Source organism: Pleurodeles waltl, chromosome 2_1 (assembly GCF_031143425.1).
Source record: "Pleurodeles waltl isolate 20211129_DDA chromosome 2_1, aPleWal1.hap1.20221129, whole genome shotgun sequence".
Taxonomy (NCBI): Eukaryota; Metazoa; Chordata; class Amphibia; order Caudata; family Salamandridae; genus Pleurodeles; species Pleurodeles waltl.
This window is the reverse complement of record NC_090438.1, coordinates 49,154,649-49,178,112: the sequence shown is the minus strand read 5'-3', so window position 1 is coordinate 49,178,112 and position 23,464 is coordinate 49,154,649. Positions and strand designations below refer to the sequence as shown.

General features: G+C 48.4%; 1 protein-coding gene across 1 annotated transcript in view; it reads left to right on the top strand.

The window, feature by feature from the left end:
• Positions 1-13,522, top strand: part of IGBP1 (immunoglobulin binding protein 1) — a 45,577-nt gene extending 32,055 nt beyond the window's left edge. Inside the window, exons 5-6 of the mRNA XM_069209891.1 lie at positions 8,197-8,309; positions 12,579-13,522. Coding sequence (XP_069065992.1) covers positions 8,197-8,309; positions 12,579-12,721 — 256 coding nt within the window. The 3' untranslated portion in view covers positions 12,722-13,522. The remainder of the gene's footprint in view (positions 1-8,196; positions 8,310-12,578) is intronic.
• The last annotated feature ends 9,942 nt before the right edge of the window (positions 13,523-23,464 follow it).

Genomic DNA, 23,464 nt, shown 5'->3' with positions numbered 1-23,464 from the left:
AAGCAAGAACCCTCACTCTAGTCAGGGTAAGTCACACACAATCCAAAATCAGCCTGTGCTCACCCTCCGGTAGCTTGGCACGAGCAGTCAGAGTTAACTTAGAAGGCAATGTGTAAAGCATTTGTGCAATAAATCATACAACACAATAGCATAACACCACAAAAATACACCACACAGTGTTTAGAAAAATATATAATATTTATCTGGGTATCTTCAGGTCAAAACGATCAAAGTTGCAATACGAATTTGTAAAGATATCACTGAAAAGTGATAGAAAGTGTCTTAAGTCTTTAGAAAGTAAACAAAGTCTCTTTCAAACACAAAGTACCTGGTTTCTGGTGAAAAATCTCCTCAGAGGGCCACAGGAGAAGAGGTGCGTGGAAAACTGGTGTGTGCGTCGATTTCTCCTCAGCACACACGGACTTGCGTCGTTATTTTCCACGCGGGGAGTTGGGCGTTGTTTTCCGGCGCGCGGACAGTCTCTTACTGTGGTTTGCGGGGAGTACCAGATGTCCCGGGTCTGTGCGTGGATTTTCCTGCTTGTTTTCCGGCTGCGCGTCGTTCTGCGGGGCTGCGCGTCGAAGTTTCGATCTCACGGCAGGCGTCGCGTTGATTTCTCCTGCGGAGTCGGGCGGCGTTGTCCTTGCGAGGCCGTGCGTCAAAGTTTCGATCTCACGGCAGGTGTCGCGTCGATTTCTCCTGCGGAGTTGGGCGGCGTTCTCCTTGCGAGGCCGTGCGTCAAAGTTTTGATCTCACGGCAGGCGTCGCGTCGATTTCTCCCAGGAAGTTGGGCGGCGTTGTCCTTGCGAGGCCGTGCGTCAAAGTTTCGGTCGTCCCAAAGACGTCGCGTCGATCAGCGTCGGTGTGCGGCGTTTTTCTTGCCGCGGAACAAGCTGTGCGTCAAAGTTCGGCGCACGGAGCGTCCAAGAGGAAGAGAGAAGTCTTTTTGGTCCTGAGACTTCAGGGAACAGGAGGCAAGCTCTATCCAAGCCCTTGGAGAGCACTTTTACAGCCAGACCAGAGTTCAGCAAGGCAGCAGGCCAACAGCAAGGCAGCAGTCCTTTGTAGAAAAGCAGACAGGTGAGTCCTTTGAGCAGCCAGGCAGTTCTTCTTGGCAGGATGTAGTTTCTGGTTCAGGTTTCTTCTCCAGCAAGTGTCTGATGAGGTAGGGCAGAGGCCCTGTTTTATACTAAGTTGTGCCTTTGAAGTGGGGGTGACTTCAAAGAGTGTCTAAGAAATGCACCAAGCCCCTTTTCAGTTCAATCCTGTCTGCCAGAGTCCCAGTAGGGGGTGTGGCAGGCCTTTGTGTGAGGGCAGGCCCTCCACCCTCCCAGCCCAGGAAGACCCATTCAAAATGCAGATGTATGCAAGTGAGGCTGAGTACCCTGTGTTTGGGGTGTGTCTGAGTGAATGCACCAGGAGCTGTCAACTAAACCTAGCCAGACGTGGATTGAAGGGCACAACAAGATTTTAGTGCAAAGAAATGCTCACTTTCTAAAAGTGGCATTTCTAGAATAGTAATATTAAATCCGACTTCACCAGTCAGCAGGGTTTTGTATTACCATTCTGGCCATACTAAATATGACCTTCCTGCTCCTTTCAGATCGGCAGCTGCCACTTCAACAGTGTATGAGGGCAGCCCCAATGTTAGCCTATGAAAGGAGCAGGCCTCACAGTAGTGTAAAAACGAATTTAGGAGTTTTACACTACCAGGACATATAACTACACAGGTACATGTCCTGCCTTTTACCTACACAGCACCCTGCTCTAGGGGTTACCTAGGGCACACATTAGGGATGACTTATATGTAGTAAAAGGGGAGTTCTAGGCTTGGCAAGTACTTTTAAATGCCAAGTCGAAGTGGCAGTGAAACTGCACACACAGGCCTTGCAATGGCAGGCCTGAGACAGGGTTAAGGGGCTACTGAGGTGGGTGGCACAACCAGTGCTGCAGGCCCACTAGTAGCATTTAATCTACCTGCCCGAGGCACATGTAGTGCACTCTACCAGGGACTTACAAGTAAATTAAATAGTCAATCATGGATAAACCAATCAGTAGTACAATTTACCCAGAGAGCATATGCACTTTAGCACTGGTTAGCAGTGGTAAAGTGCCCAGAGGTCAAAAGCCAACAACAACAGGTCAGAAAAAATAGGAGGAAGGAGACAAAAAGTTTGGGGATGTCCCTGTCAAAAAGCCAGGTCCAACATGACCCCCTACCAGCCTAAAGCCAGGGGAGAACAATCACTATCCTGATGTACTTCCCTGTTTGAGGCGACAGAACAAGGACCCAGGCCCACAACAGCAGGGGCATGCTCCAGTTCTTCGCCTTCCTGACTCCAATTGGATCCCTCTGTCCATACTCTCAGGGCCCACTAAGCCAACCCATGGGGAACTTTTCTCCTTACCTGCGGATCCCATCTGTGCAGCACCTAACCTTACCTTGCTCACAGATGTATCCCAGGAGCAGGATAGTACCACCATGACCAACACAGTGGTGTTGCCCACTCTACCCCCGGGCTGTGACACTTGTCCCCTCCCCAGGGATAACTCTGTCCACTCGGACAGCAAGCCACAGTGATTACTGACAGCTGCCAGGGATGAGAGCCAGGCCCCAGGCCTCTCAAAGCTCTCCAACCACTGTGGCTGTGGAGAGTGGGGGCGGTAGCCCCCGGTGCTGGGCACCCTTTAACCACTCTCCCTTCCACCAGGTCAGGGATGACAGCCTGAACCTGGTCCTCCCCTCTGGGGCTCTGTACCCTCCCTCCTGGAGCGGTACCCCCAGAGTCCAACATGGTCAGGGTGCTTACAGAAGTCACCCTGTACCATTCCTCCACCAGTGCAGGGCTGTTAACCTGCAACTGGCCCTCCAACCTGGGGCCTGTACCTTCAGGTTGGACTAGGGCCCGGGGTGAGGCTTCCCTCCCCCTGCCCTCCCTTCTGGGGTCCAGCACCCTCCAACTAGGAGTGGCCTCCTCAGAAGACAACATGGTAGGGGCACTGTTATCAGTAGCCCCTCCCTCCAGGTCCGGGGGGACACCCTGAACCTGGTCTTCCAGCCCAGGGTCTGTACCCTCAGACTGGATCACTGCCTGGCAAACCAGGACTTCCTGGGAGGCACACCTACCCCCCACCAGGTCAGAGTTTAACCTCTGCACCTGACCATTCAACTCAGTCACCACCCTGAAGTTGAACAATTGCCTTGCACGCCAGGACTTCCTGGAGGGCACACTGACCCTCCACCAGGTCAGAGTTTAACATCTGGACCTGGTTCTCCAACCTAGGGTCACCACCCTGAGGTTGGGCAACTGCCTGGCACGCCAGGGCTTTCTGGGGGGCACACCTACCCCCCACCAGGTCAGAGTTTAACCTCTGAACCCGGTTATCCAACCCAGAGTCAGCACCCTGAGGTTGGACTACTGCCTGGTACACCAGGACTTCCTGGGGGGCACGCCTACCTCCCAACAGGTCAGAGCTTATCCCCTGAACCTGGTTAGCCAACCCAGAGTCACCACCCTGAGGTTGACCCATTGCCTGGCAGGCCAGGACTTCCAGGGAGGCACACCTACCTCCCACCAGGTCAGAGTTTAACCTCTGAACCTGGTCATCCAACCCAGAGTCACCACCCTGAGGTTGAACAATTGCCTGGCACGCCAGGACTTTCTGGGGGGCACACCTACCACCCACCAGGTCAGAGTTTAACCTCTGAACCCGGTTATCCAACCCAGAGTCAGCACCCTGAGGTTGGACAATTGCCTGGCACAGCAGGACTTCTTGGGAGGCACATCTACCTCCCACCAGGTCAGAGTTTAACCTCTGAACCTGGGTATCCAACCCAGAGTCACCACCTTGAGGTTGAATCTTTGCCTGGCATGCCAGGACTTCCTCGGGGGCACTCTCACCCCCCACAAGGGACACACCGTCCCCAAGGGCCACACAAGAGTCTGGTTGGCGCAGGTCTCCCGACCTCTGCCCATCCGGCAGAGTCTGGGTTTCCCCCAAACCAGAAACGGTTTCACCTGGGTCATTCCTGGGGGGCTCTGCTCTCAGAGCTGTCCCCTGACTCTCGGTCCTCCACTGGGGTCTGCAACCCCCTCTCAACCCTATGTCTGGACTTCTGCACCCCCTCACTAGGAGGGGTACTGCCAGACACCAGAACTGTTGGGATGCTGGCTACAGTCACCCCCCCCAAGTTCTTCTGACACTGCGGGGCTTCCCTCAAAAGGTGGCCCTACGGTACAGGCTAGGCTTCCCTCCTGGTGTTCCCTCATGGAACCCTCTAGGACCTGGGACCTACCTGGGACACTACAATCCTTTCCCACCACACTTGGTTGGGAACCACCTAGACCACTCCCTTCAGGAGCACCCCCAAATGCCTCTTCAGACTCTCTGGTACTCACCCAGAAGTCTGCCTCCATTGTAAGTTCCCTGGGGTCAGAGAACTCACTCTCCACCTGGTGTTGGCGTAGCTCTGGAAAATAAGGACCAGACACATGCTCTCCAGCAATCACATCACTCTGCCCTTCACATGTATTAACCACAGTACCCTTCACCCAACCACCCAGTAACTCAACCTTGGAAAAGCACTCTACTTCACCCTCCTGAGACTGGTGAGACAGTATCAGTCTGTCCCTGACACTCAACCCATACTCTTCTGGGATGTCTCTACACTCTATATCCAGGATGTCCACCAGGGGGGGAACCCTTTTCTCGGTCACTCTCTGCTAGAGTCAGTAAAGTGTCCCTCCCCCCAGTAGGAATATGACTCCCTGTGCCAGTTCCCCAATCCTTCTCAGGGACCCTGTGCATAACGGGAACTACCTCATACCCTTGAACCGCCTGGGGTGTGTCAACTCCCTTCTTCAAGTTGGGCACCACATCTCTGGGCTTGTGCCCTCCTTCAGCAGTACTAGATGCAAGATTTTTGCTGCCACCATCTGAACTGGACTCTGCCCTTCCGGCCTCCAGTTTCAGCTCTTTACAGCTCAGCTCTTGAGCTGCAATCTTTTCTTCTTCCAGGGCTAAGAGTCTTTTTGCCTCAACCTCTGCAAGATACTCCTCTAATTGTTGCTCCTGTCGCCTTTGACCTCGGAGCCATTCATCTATTTCTGGGTCACTGTCCAAATCTGAGTAGTCTTCCTCCTCAGGTGCGTAGTCCTCCTCCTCATCTGAGGGGTACTTAGTCATTTGGTTTCTTGCTGCCTCTCTCTCTGCCCATCTTTCCTCCCCCCAGACTATGTAGTGATGGAGCATCTCTGCCTTAGTAGATCTCCTTGCTACAAGAAGGCCCCATTTTCTGCAAAGCTTCCTTAGGTCAGCCTTAGTGAGGTGGTCAGTACGAACAAAGAATGAGTAGGTACACAATCACATTCTGATAAGATCTTATCAGCAAAAAACAAAATTCTAAGTCCAAAATATCAATAGTATATCCAGGAAGACATCAGAGAACCAACAGCCAAAAAAAGATGAAAAATCAAGTTGACCTTCAACTGTGGGTAGGTAGTGAAATACTTAGCTATTGTATGTCACTGCACAAACACAAGTCCTATCCTCACCGCTGATCACCAATGTTAGAAATTGGGTTTTTGGTTGGCAGTCAGGTTGCCCTCTGTCCAAGCAAGAACCCTCACTCTAGTCAGGGTAAGTCACACACAATCCTAAATCAGCCTGTGCTCACCCTCCGGTAGCTTGGCACGAGCAGTCAGAGTTCACTTAGAAGGCAATGTGTAAAGCATTTGTGCAATAAATCATACAACACCATAGCATAACACCACAAAAATACACCACACAGTGTTTAGAAAAATATATAATATTTATCTGGGTATCTTCAGGTCAAAACGATCAAAGTTGCAATACGAATTTGTAAAGATATCACTGAAAAGTGATAGAAAGTGTCTTAAGTCTTTAGAAAGTAAACAAAGTCTCTTTCAAACACAAAGTACCTGGTTTCTGGTGGAAAATCTCCTCAGAGGGCCACAGGAGAAGAGGTGCGTGGAAAACTGGTGTGTGCGTCGATTTCTCCTCAGCACACACGGACTTGCGTCGTTATTTTCCACGCGGGGAGTTGGGCGTCGTTTTCCGGCGCGCGGACAGTCTCTTACTGTGGTTTGCGGGGAGTACCAGATGTCCCGGGTCTGCGGGGATTTTCCTGCTTGTTTTCCGGCTGCGCGTCGTTCTGCGGGGCTGCGTGTCGAAGTTTCGATCTCACGGCAGGCGTCGCGTTGATTTCTCCTGCGGAGTCGGGCGGCGTTGTCCTTGCGAGGCCGTGCGTCAAAGTTTCGATCTCACGTCAGGTGTCGCGTCGATTTCTCCTGCGGAGTTGGGCGGCGTTGTCCTTGCAAGGCCGTGCGTCAAAGTTTTGATCTCACGGCAGGCGTCGCGTAGATTTCTCCCGGGAAGTCGGGCGGCGATGTCCTTGCGAGGCCGTGCGTCAAAGTTTTGGTCGTCCCAAAGACGTTGCGTCGATCAGCGTCGGTGTGCGCCGTTTTTCTTGCCGCGGAACAAGCTGTGCGTCAAAGTTCGGCGCACGGAGCGTCCAAGAGGAAGAGAGAAGTCTTTTTGGTCCTGAGACTTCAGGGAACAGGAGGCAAGCTCTATCCAAGCCCTTGGAGAGCACTTTTACAGCCAGACCAGAGTTCAGCAAGGCAGCAGGCCAACAGCAAGGCAGCAGTCCTTTGTAGAAAAGCAGACAGGTGAGTCCTTTGAGCAGCCAGACAGTTCTTCTTGGCAGGATGTAGTTTCTGGTTCAGGTTTCTTCTCCAGCAAGTGTCTGATGAGGTAGGGCAGAGGCCCTGTTTTATACTAAGTTGTGCCTTTGAAGTGGGGGTGACTTCAAAGAGTGTCTAAGAAATGCACCAAGCCCCTTTTCAGTTCAATCCGGTCTGCCAGAGTCCCAGTAGGGGGTGTGGCAGGCCTTTGTGTGAGGGCAGGCCCTCCACCCTCCCAGCCCAGGAAGACCCATTCAAAATGCAGATGTATGCAAGTGAGGCTGAGTACCCTGTGTTTGGGGTGTGTCTGAGTGAATGCACCAGGAGCTGTCAACTAAACCTAGCCAGACGTGGATTGAAGGGCACAACAAGATTTTAGTGCAAAGAAATGCTCACTTTCTAAAAGTGGCATTTCTAGAATAGTAATATTAAATCCGACTTCACCAGTCAGCAGGATTTTGTATTACCATTCTGGCCATACTAAATATGACCTTCCTGCTCCTTTCAGTTCAGCAGCTGCCACTTCAACAGTGTATGAGGGCAGCCCCAATGTTAGCCTATGAAAGGAGCAGGCCTCACAGTAGTGTAAAAACGAATTTAGGAGTTTTACACTACCAGGACATATAACTACACAGGTACATGTCCTGCCTTTTACCTACACAGCACCCTGCTCTAGGGGTTACCTAGGTGACACATTAGGGATGACTTATATGTAGTAAAAGGGGAGTTCTAGGCTTGGCAAGTACTTTTAAATGCCAAGTCGAAGTGGCAGTGAAACTGCACACACAGGCCTTGCAATGGCAGGCCTGAGACAGGGTTAAGGGGCTACTGAGATGAGTGGCACAACCAGTGCTGCAGGCCCACTAGTAGCATTTAATCTACCTGCCCGAGGCACATGTAGTGCACTCTACCAGGGACTTACAAGTAAATTAAATAGTCAATCATGGATAAACTAATCAGTAGTACAATTTACCCAGAGAGCATATGCACTTTAGCACTGGTTAGCAGTGGTAAAGTGCCCAGAGGTCAAAAGCCAACAACAACAGGTCAGAAAAAATAGGAGGAAGGAGGCAAAAAGTTTGGGGATGTCCCTGTCAAAAAGCCAGGTCCAACACATCTGCACCCGTGCTTCCTGCATCTATACTGTCTTCTTTACAAATAATGAACATATAAGACTGCTACTTCAGTAAATCTCACACAGAATGCTTTCATTGTAATGCCTCTATTCCAGTTTCTCAGAGGAATGCAGTATAGTGTATTGGATGATTATTTATCAGAGATGTCTACAGGGAGGCAACAGGGAAGCAGGGCTGGTGGAATGTGGGGGATGATTTAGTAAAAACGTAAGAAATGTCTGCTGAACAATTCGAGTGGTCTGTCAGGTCATACGTGAGTAGCAGCTGTGTACTTGAATGTGTTGTGATGGGCACGGCCTGCTCCATGGTTTCTTGCAGATAATTTGTATTCACTGCATGTACTTCCCTGACAGGGTCTTTGGTGCTGGGTATCCAAGCTTGGCCACCATGACTGTGGACGAATGGTATGACCAGCACCAGAAGCGTGGAGTCCTGCCTGACCAAGGGATCCCACGTGGAGGAGAAGGTAAGAGCAAAGTGTGTTGGTTGAACACTTGGGACTGAGCGATGTTGAAAATAGAAAACATGGGGGAGATAGAGAAGCATATTTATAGGAATCCCGCTGGGACTAGCAGCTGGGTGGTTACAGAACTAGGCGGGATGGGGAGGGACTGTCTGCACTAGGCCGGGACAATCTGCACAGAGCAGGGAGAAATGAAGCAGGGGATGTTGCCTGAACATAGGGTTTCCGAGGAAGGGACCCCTTCCCTAAACTTGCCATCTTCTATGCAGAGGATTGAGACTCAGTTTCATTAATAGCTGTGTGCAGTCTATGGCATTGTGCACTTATGTGGTCCTCATGCTAAGAACTGTTTCAGTTCCAGTCTATAATTCTTGGTCCATTTTTCACCTGTAGTGTCTTCAAGAGCTTTCTTTGCTTCAATTATGTTTTTTGGTGGGGTTTAATTTTGTTTTTATAAATATATTAGCAAGCAATTGAGAATTAAAATGGAACACAGCATTTCATAGAAATATAACAGTTACACATCCAACCCTCACATTGTGCTTATGTTCATAGTCCTTCCCTAAGTAGGAACTGTGGGGCATGAAGAATGGACAGTTTATTTACCTACCAACAGACTGGGGAGTAAGTGGAAGATCGTCCATGTATAAAGAGAACCCTGACGCTAAAGAGCTGTAAACACCCGAGGATCATCATCAGCTCTAAATGCGGCCACCCCTTATCTTCAGTCTGATGTGAAAGCCCTAAGTGTGTTTTCTTTTTTTTTTTTTTTTTTTTTTCTTTTTTAATCGGTTTATTAAACAAGGTATAGAAACTGACAGTGAAATACAATTGTTTCAAAGGAGTGTGCTGCTTCTTAGCACATGTAGCTTCACCTACATCTTCGAACATTAAGCCGCTTAGTCAACAAAAAGTTTTTAATAGTATGCATCGAATAGAAAGGAAGAACAGAGAAGAGAAAAAAAGAGAAACTATAGAATATATAACTATGGTCACTCTAGTTATAGTTTTTATGCCTATAAATGTAATGGCGTTTCGGACATTGAGATTAGCATTGGTTCTTTGGATAAGATTGGGAGGCATTTTGGCAAGGTCTGTCCGGTCTGGTTGCAGATTGAAGTTGTTGTAAATGGAGGTGATTTTGTTGTCCCTGGAGAATTGAGGGAGTTTGTTGAAGAGGGCCTGCAAGGGTGTGGTCAAGTTGGAGGCAGCCTCTGGTGAGATTAAATCCTTGACAGTGGTGAATGTTTATTTGCTTCTGTTGGTGCTGGCCGATACGGTGCACCAGAGCAGCGCATTTGGTGGGCCAAATTATTTGATGATGTTGCCTTGAGGAGGATTTGAAAGTGCTGCTGTTTGCATTGTCCTGGCTTATTCTCCGTTCGCGTCCAGTTTGCAGTGGCATTTCATCAGTCTGAGTTTCTGCATGTACCAACTAGCATGGGATCTAGATCTTGTTCTAATGCTCTAATAGAGGGTGGCCAGGGAGTCACACACAAGATGATCCAATTGTTGACATTCTTGTTGGCTTTGATAAGGCTGTTGGTGTGTTTGGTCGGAGGGTGTGATAGCGGTGTTCCAGTTCTTGTCAGTGATGCTTCTCCACTTCTGGCAGTGGTGTTCTTTGGCTTGGATATTGCGGAATGTGGTGAAAATTGTGTCCAAGAGGTGTACAGCAATGTGGGTAGATCCTTTACTCATTGAGTGAGACCGAAGCTTCCAGGGTCTTCAGTGAGTGCTTTTGAGTTGGGGTCGGCATGGTCTTCCAGGTGGAAGTTCAGGTTTCCAACTAGGATGTCAGTTATTGTTGAGGGTAAGTTGTGCAATGAAGTCCGCGATGGTGTCTGTGAAGTTGGTGCGCGGGTTCCTTATCCTGCCCTCCTGTGTACGTTGCCCCTTCTGAGAGCTCGCCCCACAGGTGCCCCCACACACTTCCTGGCACGGGGCGTAATCCAGACGCAGACTGAAGCTGATGTGCTTGCCTTTGGTGTGCCTGTGCTGTGTTCATGCTGCAGCTGCCTTTAAGTAGGTCATGGAAGGGGGGTGGGGTGAGATGGGGGGGGGGGGGGGGGAATGTCACTTTGTGTGATGGGAAATCCAGAGATGTCACTTTATGTGCGTATGAATGAAGGATGAATCCTTGTATGCTAAGTTCCTCTAGTTTCGGTTCCAACAATAGGAGTGTGACAACTCCGTTTACGTCCTCTAGTAGGGTTTATTCATGAAGGCTTCCTGGACAGAATGTCTTGCCTGTTTGAATCCTTGTCTTTTAAATACATTTTTGTTATCATGATTAGATTGCTCATACATAATCCAATCAAGCTAGCTCAAATGATGAATATTGTCTATCTATAAAGAATACTTGAGGACATAGAAAAATGATAAGTATTCAGGGTTATAGATAGATCTCAAGGAAGTACAAACAAAATAAAAGGTCACATGTGCAAAAATCCACCAGATCACACTTAAGTGTCTAATACATTTGAATTCATAAAAAGTCCTATGTAGTGAAGTACTGAGCAGTACAACTCAGCTTAACAACAAACATCTTAAGTGTAAGAATGCAAAGCCTTGTAATACAAACAGTTCTACTGTATAAGGGTCGATGTTTGTAAATTGTTAATGTTTCGGACTCTAAAAGGTAAACATCTATGAGACCATCTTCAGGACTATATCTGTGTAGAATGACCATCTAATAAATAGGGACTGCCAGATGGTGGGCTTTGATGCTGCTTCTCTTGGGTATGTTTGTTGCCATGAATCCTTTCTGATTCACTGATTCGCTGGTGACTGCCCACACACTTAATGTGCATATTACCTGCAGTATTTCTATGCAAACTCTCCACTATCAAAGTAGATTTACAGATGTAAAGTACACCGTATTAAACGTGTAGATATTGTCTACATGGATGTCAGGCTTGAGGATGTTGAACTCACTCTCATGGTCTCGTTGGGAGACTCTGGGTGCATTCTCTCCTTACCAGATTTCAGTGATGAAAAGTAAATTATTTGATGAGACTTTTTTCAGAGTGTGAATCTTTAGACGCTTCTTAATGGAACATTGATGCACCCACATGTTCTGTAAGGGTTTGAAGTGTGGGTGTTGGAGTTATAGCATGTAGATTGTAGTGATCTTGAAGTGAGGAGATCCTAGAGGGCTCCATCTTCTGGTTTTCTCAGTGGATAAAATGTGTGCAGTTTTGTTAGTAGGTACCATTCAATTCCTGCTGCTAGGGTCTGAAAGTGCTCTGTCAGATACTTGTTTATGATGATCTAGTTCCTGGAATAGGCTTGTAACATCTTGGCAAAGACTGTATGTTGCTTTAGTGTTTATTTTGTCCCATTTGTCCACTTTGTATTTTTTATTAGATTTGTTTTGGATTTTTCAGTATAAACAAGTCTCTTAATTTGTTTTAAAATGTACGCTGTGTTCTTTCTAATTGATTCAGTTCTAGTTTGCCAGCTGGCCCCATCCCAATCTGGAATATGAACCACCTGAAAGTCTTCACTCTTTCACTGCCCTTTCCTCCTCCCTGCATCAGACTTGAAAGTGTAGCTGTGCATCTGACATTTTGATAATAGGAGCAGGATATGCTGGGGTTAAGTGTTTGTCAAAATAGGATATCATAATTGTTAAACTTCGAGCTAACCACATACTGCCAACTAGCAAGAAAGTATTGAATGGAGGAATAGTAACAAAATTGACACCCATATTAAGAAACCATTATTTTGGCACCAAATGGCCATAATGTCAAACTCCTTGAAATCAGACCCAGGCGGAACAATGGCAATTTGTTGCATACACAATTGCTTTTAAAGTCTGCATGCTTGTGACAATTTTGGTTTTTAACCATACTATAAAAGCTTGACTGTTGTCACTAAGGAGCCTTCCTCTGTTCTACAACACCTTTATGGATGAGGGTAATGTGAATGTTTGGCTTGTGGTGCCTTCTGAAAGGTGCTTGGATGAATTCCTGCCCCTTTCACTCTCCACTCTGATATAGGCCAGCCACTCACCTAAACTCTGCTTTCTAAACTGCATTGTAAATACAGACTTTTTCTGTTGATTTTGTGTAAGAAAGAATATTATTCGTCAAAAAAGGAAGGGTTGTTTGTTCATACACCTTTTGGCTCTAAAATAAGAAGGCCTGAAGTAATTATTCACTTTAATTATTTTTCATTCTATAGTCAATCTGTAGTCCTCAAAGTATATTAGTTTGACTAATTTCTTCGAGATTGTGTTTAACCTCTGTCTGTTTTTCTTGCCTTTAGTTGATTCCACTGTTGAGGAAGAGGAGCAAGCAAAGAAGGAGGAGGAGCAGGACGATGATGAGGCTGTCCTCAAAGCTCGTGCATGGGACGACTGGAAGGACGATCACCGCCGTGGATATGGCAACCGAAAGAACATGGGTTGATCCTGTTCCGGGAGTGATCGTGGGTTGGGTGTTGTGCTCCAAACCTACACACCTGCTGGGTAGTTATTTGATGTGGTGCTGGATTGGATCACCACTCCTTTTGTTTCGTGACTGTTGCCAGCCCATCCCAGATTTGGAAGGAACCTTTTTGCTTATTACCTAGACTTTCAAATCTAAAACATTATCGCCTTGGTCGGGCATGTGCCAGAGAGCAAAAGGTGGTGGGATTTATGTAACAGCTTAGTCTTATTGCTCTGACTGAAGCTGCTCAGCCATGATACACCAGATGGCATCAATGAGGCTCATCCTATGTGCGACTGGAATCATCCTGCCCTGCCCCGTCCTCCTGGGAGTCCCTCTACCATGCCAGCTCCTGAGCAACAGTTTGAGTGATATTCGCAGAGCATCAAGCGTGCCATTCCTGGACCTGTTAGTAGCATTTATTCACACCACTCAGTTTTCCACAAGATGTACTGACAGATCCTGTCAAACAGGTGTATGCAGTGGCCCTTGTTTTGGTGAGCTGCTGTCTCATGTAGTCTTGTATGGCTACTGGAATGTGCCATGGTTTACACTTGGAGTGCGGCTGGCCAGATGAGGGCTGAATAGATTGTGGGTTCAGATTTTGTGAATCAGTATCCCCAAATCAGCAACAAGAGAGCACGATGGATACTCCAAAGACAGGCATAACCTGATGAACTTGAACTTCAGTGTGCACCCAATAGTAACATTATATCTACTTCTTATTTATTACTTTCGTTTGGCCTTTGATTTTTTAAATAAAGTGCTAGTTGCTCTTTCTTCCATTGTCTGTGTGTGTCTGTGCGTTGCACACACTTAACAAAAAGGTATCCTAGTGCTGTTCAGTGATTAAAATCAAGAATACGGTTAACAAGTGGTTGGAGTGGTAGCGGGTTTCTGGTAGTAGAATTGTGTGCATCATAATGTAGTGCTCTTTAAAGAGGTGTGTCTTCAACTCTTTTATAAATTAGAGCAGGGTTGGTAGTCCAGGTGAACACAAGGATGTTGTTCCAGGATGTAGGTGTGAACCAAGTTTCTGTGATGAAGAGCTCACCAAGGCTGAGATGGGCACAGAGGTCTGTGATATGGACTGTTGAAGCCTGTGCATTGAAGAGCATGACATGGAGTATGTTAGTTTGAAGGTGTGTGGTGGTAAACAGGAAGTCCTAGTTCTGTGAAAGTCCTGGATTTGGATTCTGTTATTGGAACTTCACAAATATTAGGTTTCTGATGAATATTTCTAACTGTGGCTTCCACACCTTACAATATCCCTCAAGGGGCCAGTCAAGGCCAAGAGATTTTTAGAGCAGTTCTCTGCTAGGTCGTGACATGACTTTCTGTGCAGACTCCATACCACCTCAGAAGCGATGGCTCGGAGCCACATCTAAGCTCCACCCCTACTCTTTGACATCAGTTCCTTTCTTACTGTGCCTTCTAATGTGGATCCAGATCTTCACTCCTAACTTTCAGATGACTCAAGAGTTTTCTACAGTGTGCTGGATAATGATTTCACCACCGAAAATGACGAGATTGAAGCCTGCGTGACATGTGCCTTTGGTTCCTGAGCTCAGGATACAACTCTTTCTTGTGTAAAGTGACCTGAAAACAATTCAAGCCAGTTGAAGTTGTATGTCGATGAACACGGGTAGAAATTGTTGCCTTTGCTCTGATCCCACTCCAAGTTGCGGGTCCAGTCCTGGTTACAGGGCTGTTCTCACAGCTGTTTCACTTCCTGCCCAAAGGCCTCGGTCAAGTCCAAATGCAAGCATAAAGATACAAAGTGGGACTAAACCGCACCCCGCCACTGTGACTCCAAAGAGAAGGCTTGCGAGTAACGAGAAGTGAGTCGCATTCCAACAAGGTCACTGGCTGCGCAGCAGATCGCTCCGTTGATCCCCACACACTCTGAGTTTCCTGGGCAGTCATCGACCCTGCAGCAGGTCGAGGCCTTCAAAGAGGCCATGCTGCACATTTTCAGTGCTTTTCTGGTTCTCTCTGAGGCACTTTTGAACCCTTTTGGACTGCAGGGGCCTCCATTTGGGTTATTGTGCACATGTCCCTATTCTGCACTGTGCGCCCCTTTGGACTGTTACTGGGGCCTGTGCTGACTTGTGAGGCAATTGCCTCAACTGCCATCTTTGGACCTGTGAAAACTAGGTTCTAGGTCTGCGTCGGCTCAACATCCTGCGATTCTGGGTAAATCGTGTAATCTCCTGGGCCTACAATTCAGACCCTCACAGGTGATTTGTTGCGCTTTATAAATCTTGGATTTAGATTTAGACTGCAGTATAAGCTTCCACCCTGGCCCCAAAATTCATTCCGGTATCTGCCGTCCTAACGCTGGTGCAGACGCCACTGGCAGTCGTTGATGAAGTTGTGGATGATTAGGTGCGGACACCTATGTCAGACCTGCAATCAGCATTGGCTCAGTCTAACAGCGTACTCCGATTACAAAAGCACACCATGTTGGCACACACAATTACTCCAACCTTGTTCCTGCACTACGTCACAGCTATCGGCAACTGCTCCTTTCTGCTCAGATTCTGACCATCTGCCAGAGCAGGGGACACCTCAAGATATGGATAATGATGATGTGGAGGAGGATGGCTTTCTTCCTCCTCGCTACATTATGATACGTTGATTTAGAGAACATAAGTGTGCTTGAAACCTCACTTGAGGTAGAGCTTAACTTGCCACATGGGCTGTCAACAGAAGAAAGCGCTTTGTTTGCAGTGGTTGTTTGGAGGGAAGCCAAAGTAACAGAATAATGGCCCTCCCTTGAGGCTAAGATTAATATTTTGACACAAATCCTAGAGCCTGGGTAAGCAGCACCTGAGTCCTTGATCTCTTTACTGATGCCGTCACAGATACTCTGATGGCTATCTGGTGGAAACTATGTTCTTGCTAACCTGTGAACAGGCAGATGTCAAGATGTCCTTTAATGGCAATGGTGACCTGGGTCCAGTCATCCTCTGGCTGTAGAGAGCTCTGTTGTGAAGGCCTTAACCAGAAAGGGGAACCCTAACCTATTTCCCATCAATACTCTGTATATGGCCAACCGGGGGTGGGGGGTGAGATCTACACCTTCTTCCAGGTTGGTGGTCCATCACATCTGACTTGGGTCTTGCAAATTGTTCAAACAGGCTGTGCCCTATCCTTTCTCTCCTTCCTACCCAATATTCCTCCCACACCAGAAATAATTCCAGCCGAGCATCTGCCCATCATGTTACAGGAGGTACAGCTTGCTCACAAACTTTGCCATAGAGATGGTACTGGACATCGAGAAAGACAGGAGTTGTTACTTTTTGCTATTTCCTTGTCCCGTTAAAGGACACGGGCCTCAGGCTTATCTTGGACCTCTCACTCTTGAACGCCGCCTTGTGAAAGGGAAAATTCAAAATGTTCACATTGACTCTGGTGCTATCTGTTCTGGACCCGAAAGACTGGATGGTATTCTTGGACGTGTATTTTCATATTCCCATCCTGCCCTGCCACAGGTGTTAATGTCATTTAAGTTTGGCCAGGGGCAGTTTCAGTTTTCTGTGCTCCCCATTGGCCTCACTAGCACATAGGGTGTTCACACAAGTGATGGCGTGGTTGATCTCATGTAATCCGTTGTGTTGATGTATGGCTGCAGAAGGCAATCTCACAGCAGGTAGTCCTGGATCCCCCCAGGCAACGGTTAAACTCCTAACATTGTTGTGTTTCACCTGATTCTCTTACAGAGGCGTCCGTTCGTTGGTGTGATCCTGGATACAGTGAACTTTAGGGCTTTTCCTCTGCAGCAATGAGTCCAGTTCATTGGGGCAATGAGCATTGTGTTTCAGGCTTGATCTAGGTGAAGGTGGCTCTGAATCTTCTTGCATCTTAGCTTATTGCATCCTCCTTGTCAACTACAACATATTACACGTGCGTGCCCTGTAGCGGAACCTGAAATCTCAGTGGGCTTAGCATCCAGCCCGCCAATCTGACACCATCCATGTCTCGGAGGAGATGGCTTACAATCTGCAGCAGTGGGTGACCGATCACACTGTCCGGTGGCATGCGGTTCTCCCTTTCCCACCTACAGTGATTGACGCATCACCACTGGGTTTAGGGCTCTGGTTTCCAGGGGAGGGGACATCTCATCAGTCTACTAGAACTACAGCCATTCTTCTGGCACTGAAGGCCTTCTCACCATCTGTCAATGGGAGGCTGGTACAGGTTCTCAAGGACAACACCACCGTCATGTGGTGCTGCAAAAAGCAGTTCCTTTATCCTGTGCTAGGAGGCTTTTCACCTCCAATGGTGGCTAGAGTGCTGGGGCATCTTCCTAGTCACCAATGACCTGACAGGGTCCTTGAATGTCATAGCAGGCGAACTGAGCAGACATTCTCCCACAGACATTGAGTGGTGTCTGCATCCTGAGGTGGTGCACAGCATCGTCCTCCCCGGTGGGAGGAACCTGCCTTGATCTTTTTGCAACCTTTGCGCTTGCACAATGTCAACAATTTTGTGTGTTGCTGTTTCAACAAGAACACTGATTAGGAGATGCATTTTGGCTGCAATATGGGACCTGGCACTCCTGTACACCTTCCTGCCACTACTTCTCCTGCCTGGAGTTAACGATAAGCTAAGAACTACCAGACCCAAGTATTCATCGTATCTCTGGATTAAGCCAAGTGGGTGTGGTAACCAGAGCTCATGAGCATCTGTCTTCTGATCCGGCTACTACTTCGGGAGCATCTCATATCGCAGCAGCAAGGCACAGTCTTGCGTCCAAATCTGCACGCCTCCAAGCATGGAGTTTGAGCGACGGCAGTTGACTGCTCTTGATCTACTACATAAGGTGGTAGATATCATCCTCGCCACTAAACGCCCCTCCATGAAATCCATCTACGTTGGATATTGGGACAGGTTTTTAACCTGTTGTGGTGCCCTGGACAGTGACTGTTAGAGCAAAGCAGTCAAATGTTTTGTTATACTTAACCAAGCAAGGCCTTGCATGGGGAACTGTAAAAGGTTCATTTTTCGGCTCTTTCAGCCTTACTACATACGCGGGAACAGCTGTCCTAGTTCAGCTTACATGTTGTGATGAGATTTATTAAAGATTTCACATACATGTTCCCTCACAAAAAGTTTGTGATGCCACTTTGGGACGTTAATTTGGTCTTGACATTCCTCGCATGTTTGCCTTTCGAGCCTATGCATAGCTGTGCCACCTGACCTTGAAGATTGTTTTCCGCAGTATGATTACATCAGCTTGCCTGTGAGTTTACTGCAGGCCCTACCTGTGTAATCACCCTATACCTTGTTTTTCGAGACAAATTGGTGCTGAGGAGTCTGGTGAACTACTTACCAAAAGTCATGATTTCCTTTAATGCTGTTCAATATATCACTTTACCAGCTTTCCTTGCTCCCCCTCAAGAGGAGAACCTCCATCGGTTGGATCCAGAAAAGTATTTAATCTTTTACATAGACCGTATCAAGGACCTTAGAGTGGACTATTAACTTTGTATGGGGTTCTCCAGAGCACAGAAGGGGGAAGGCTGTGCAGAAGAAAACCTTAGAGATGGATACCCCTCTGCATTAGTATCTGCTACGCACTGGCCAAGAAGCAGCCCCTGCAGGGTCTTGGGGCCCATTCCACCAGTTCCAAGGCCACTACCACTGTGTTGGCACCTGTCCTTGCGATCTGCCAGGCAGAAATGTAGGCATTGGTGTATACAATCTGTGGGAAGGCCACTTTGCTCTCTCAGTTCTGCAAGACTTTGTGGTCAAAGTCCACCCCTCAGACCCTCCACCTTGGGGGGGATTTACTTTGGTATCTATTTTAAGATGAGAAATCTGTGTATTGTTAGGTTTATCAGTGAGAGGATACTTACCTTCAGTAACACTCTTTCTGGTGGATACTCTGTCCCTTGTGTGGACTGGACCTTTTTATTAACTTCCTCAAAAGGTTCCAAACTAATGTGTTGCACACGGTTACTAACAGTTGTTCTCTTTCTATGTCTGGGGAAGTGGAAAGGGAAAAGACCACAAGCTGGCATCCGCTCATAAGGGGGTGGTGCTTATAAGTGGCTCCAGTCTGTCACCTCTGAGGCAGGATGGAGTCAGAATGGAGCCGAACAGTGCCAACTAGAAGCACATGGGAGCACTGCTACAAACGTCTTGGGATCCATTTTGGGACCTCTGGATATTGTAAGGTGAGGAACCTGCAGAGTAGCCATCAGAAAGAGCATTACAAAAGGTAAGTAAAGTATTCTGTGCAAATCGCTTTTGCCCTGTTCCTCCAGTTGCAAATGTGGAGTGGCCCACGGAGTAGTGTGTCATCTGTTATGACCTCACCAGCATTAATCTCACTATTTCCTATATGCTACAGGTACAGCACCTCCTATATACATAAGTCGTGCCTGCTTGCAGTGCACCTTCGGAGGTGTGGGGTCCATGTCTTCCCCCCCTACTTCAACGACTTGCTGATGAAGGTGGACTTGCCCCAGACTGGCGTCGGCCACCTCCAGATTATGGTAAACCTCTAAACAGTGTTTAGGTTCACTATCAACTTGCTGAGGTCACACCTGTCTCCTTTGCAACTCTCCCCTTTCATCTGAGCTATTCTGCACATGGTTCAGGTTTGTGCATTTTCCCTGGAGAGGGAAGTCCAGAACTGGGCTATGGTCCCAGTGTTTCAGCCTCCGTGAGGATGGTTCAGAGTCATCTGGGATTGATGGCCTCCTGCATCCAGTTAGTCAAGCATGCCAGATGGCCTCTGCGGGCTCTACAGTGGGATCCCACGCCTCAGTGGGCACAGCATCCGGTAGAACTGTCCGGTCATGTCCAGATTTCAGAGGAAACTAATCAGCATATTTCAACTGTTGGGACAAGTTTTGGGTTTGATGCAGTACTTGACAGATTGACCCACTTCAAGTCAAACTATCTGAAATGTTGCTTTTTGCTTTGTTCCTTAGCCCAGAAAAAGGCTTGCAGTGGGACCAGTTAATAATAATTTGTCTGCTCTGTCTGCTTTTAAAAACAGAAGGCTGATCTAGCAACCACAAAATCACCTATTATGATGGGCTTTTTGAAAGGTTTGCAGCATGTTTCTGTCTACACTTTTCATCGAGCCACAGTAGTACCTGAACCTAAAAGACAGTTTTCCTCATTGCCAGAAATTTGATGATGAGGAAAACTGGCGTGCTGTTTCAGTGAGATGCTATCTCTCTTGTCAATCTGCCGTACATGGCACTGTTTCAGGACAAGTTGGTGTTGAGGACCTGAGCCTCTCTTCTGAAAGTGGTAATTCCTTTTCAAGGCAGGCAAAACATTACCATCCCGGCGTTCTTAGCTCCTCCTCGCCCATCTTCATTGGCTGGATACCAACAAGAGCTCTCTACTTTTGCACTGAGTGTACCAGGGAGCATCTTGCGGATGATCAGCTCTTTGTTGGAGTAGCTTGAGCGAAGCAGGGCAGAGCAGTGATGAAGAGGGCCATTTCGTGCTGGATCGTTCTCTGCATCAAAATTTGCTCTGAACTGGCTAAAACGCAATCTCCGGAAGGCTCGCGGGCTCAAGGCCCAAGGAAGCTACCTCTGCATTGGCACACAGAGTGCCTCTTCCGGACGTTTGTCAGGCCGCTACCTGGATGTCATGCGTACATTCATGAAGCACTACTGTCTGGGCAGCCAGTTCCTTCAAGAGGAGCACTTTACTTAGTTGGTCTTACAGGCCCGCCACCTTGGAGGTACTGCTTTGGTATCTATTCAAAACTTGAGGAATCTACAATTAGAAATAACCAGAGGAGCAGGTTACTTATTCTGGAACTGCTCATTCTGGTGACAGATTCCTCACTGACCGTCCACTGGTCCCCGCTCTGTGACCCGGAGTCATTTCCATCCAATAAGGGCCCAAGTCTAGAAATCTGGTTACTGGTCAGAACCAACCCGCTGTGGGCTCTGTTTCGGGGGGCCCAGCAGCCTTTGAAGGAGGTGTAGTCCACACGCGTGGGCGGTGCGTATGACTTCGGACGTCACTTCTTAGGTGGATGATGTCAGTGTGGAGCCAGTGCTGCCACCTACTGCCGGGCAGGGGTACTGCCTGAGGGTTTACATTCACTCCAGCATCTGCGGAGTATACAAAAGGTGAGGCATCTGCTGGTATCCACCAGAGAGTGTGTTACCGAAGGTAAGTGGTTTGTCCAGCATGTACCCGGAAGAGAAGGCGGTGTGGGTTTCAGACTCATGACCGGGGCAAAGATGAGGTGGGAGGAAGGGCACACAGGTGAGAGCAAGACTGATCACACAAAGGTACGATTGATACCCCAACAAGAAAGAGACCCCAGAGAAGTGAGAGCAAGAGAAACCTGCGGGGGGAGTGCTTTGATTCAGGGAAAAAAAGTACTTCTCTACGCGCAGCGCTATATCTGCAAGAAGTAGGCCTCGGCTGCTTGGGGGGTGTATACCTCTAAAACCTGTTTGGCAGAAGCGGTTGTAGGTAATGGTAAAATATACTTTTATCTGTCACTCTTTTACAGAATATCCATAGGCAAAGGATTGTGAAATTGTTCAATTTTGCAAAACCGTAAAATGTTACTAAACTGCTGCTCCCTCTCCTACGCTTTTTTCCTTTTAAGAATATAGGTGTTCCAGGCGCTTTTTTTGTTGTTGTCTCTAACAGTATTCTGTATTTCCCCCCACTTTAGGGCGTGCAGGCCATGGTGTGTACTCCATCTATGTACGCATGCGAACTGAAAACAATTGCTACTCTCGGTTGAAGGAATGATTATGTGGCAAATCTATAATTCCGTGAAAATGGCCGCGTCCGCTCGATGGCATAATTGCAGTGGCCCTGCGTGTGCCTTGTCACCTGCCACACTGCTATGCGCTGCGTCCTAGAGCCACACCTCAGTGTTCATCACAAGCACACAGCATCCCTCCAAGCACCCACCCCTACACGCGTGGCTACCCAAGTAGGCAAGCGCTTCGGCGCCCCACGGGTGGTTAGAGACGCTATGTAAGAGCTGCAGTACAACACAACACAGCACTGGAATGTGACTGACAGAAAGCTCAGGTCTTTGGGTGTTCGCCACGGTTCCCCGCGCCTCCTGTGGTCCCCTAAGTGTGTAGTGGGTACATGTGCAGGACGAAGGCTGGATCTGCGCGCCCCTTTCCACGCGTGAATCTGGACTGTGGTGAAAAGGTCTGAGGTTGTGAGGGATTGGCTGGGAGTTGAGGAGAGGGGGGGTGGATGTAGGGACCAGGCTTGGAGAACGGCAAGAAATGTGCCCAGGGCATCTGTCTGAGGGAGAAAGCGTGTGAGAGCAGAGGATCGACCAGGCAGGATGAAGGGTCGGGACTGGCCCCGCTTGCGCTACACGTCGTGGTGGTTGGAGTGAGTGCGAGTCTGTTACTACAGCGCCTTTCCTGGCCGTGGCTCCTCCAGGGAGCTATCTCTGACATCGTTCATTAGCTCTCTTATAGATCCAGCCCTGTGCTGCAGTCTTCCCCTGATGACCTTGATTAATTCTTAAACAGATTGTTTTGAATACCGTTTTCCTTTAATTTATTTTTAATGTGGTTGATGAGTCTACTTCAGACATTTTGCAGAGAAATGTTGTGTCAATGTTTCATGCAACATCCGTAAAAAAGTTTATTTTAAATCAAAACAGGAGCTCCCATAGGAGAAATGGGAGTAGCACATATATTATTTGCAGTGATATTACTGAGCTGCTGTTACAATATTGAAAATCAAATCAACCCTGATTATTAGTTGTAAATACATTTAGAATCTGCACCAGTGACCTGGCCAAAGAGGGCGAGAAAGAGCTGAAACTGGACCATAACTTCAAAGTTATGCCGAGCAAGGGCCCCCAATATTCGCTAGTCCCAGGGCCCTCAAAGCCCTTAAGATGTCCCTGCACACGTCTCTAGTTTCGGTGTCAGTGTAAAATGACCTAGTTTCTCTCCTGTCTGGAGTATTCAAGCCCACGCGCCCCCCCTCCCCCCCACTCCCCGCTGCCAGGTGAGCGGTGGGCCCGGTCACTGCCAGGTTACAAGCCACGCACAATCAGTAGCCCGAACCCCTCAGTCACACTGAGTGCACTAGTGATGTTCACGAGGAGACCGCACCGACCCCTCCATGAGTCCGTTCTACCCCGGGCAGCGGGAGAGGGACTGAGGTACACTGCTTCGAGGGACATCCAGACTGCTAGAACCGCTTGCTTTACTCAGTCCTCCACTCATCACATCAGAAACAATTCCGAAATGTTTCTTTGTTCCCTAATCTTATCTTGGGGCTGAGACTCCCTGCGGCATCTTTCACCAGATGTTCTGCCAGGACGGTTCTGCAACAGTGTCTAAGCGGCATAATGTCCGGTTACTTTCACAGCACGGTCTGCCTTCATCAGGCGGGCCTGCACCGAGAGGCACGGACGCCATTCAGGGGTCGCACTGCGACCGCTGCATGCCCCCTGAGACCCCTGGCACTGCTTCTGCGACCCCTAGCTTGCCCCCTGCCACCCCTGGCACTGGCTTGCCCCCTGCCACGCCCCCTGCCACCCCTGGCACTGCTTCTGCGTGCCCCCTGCCACCCCTGGCACTGCTTCTGCGTGCCCCCTGCCACCCCTGGCACTGCTTCTGCGTGCCCCCTGCCACCCCTGGCACTGCTTCTGCGACCCCTGCGTGCCCCCTGCCACCCCTGGCACTGCTTCTGCGACCCCTGGCCTCATAGGTGGTAAAATCACAGCCA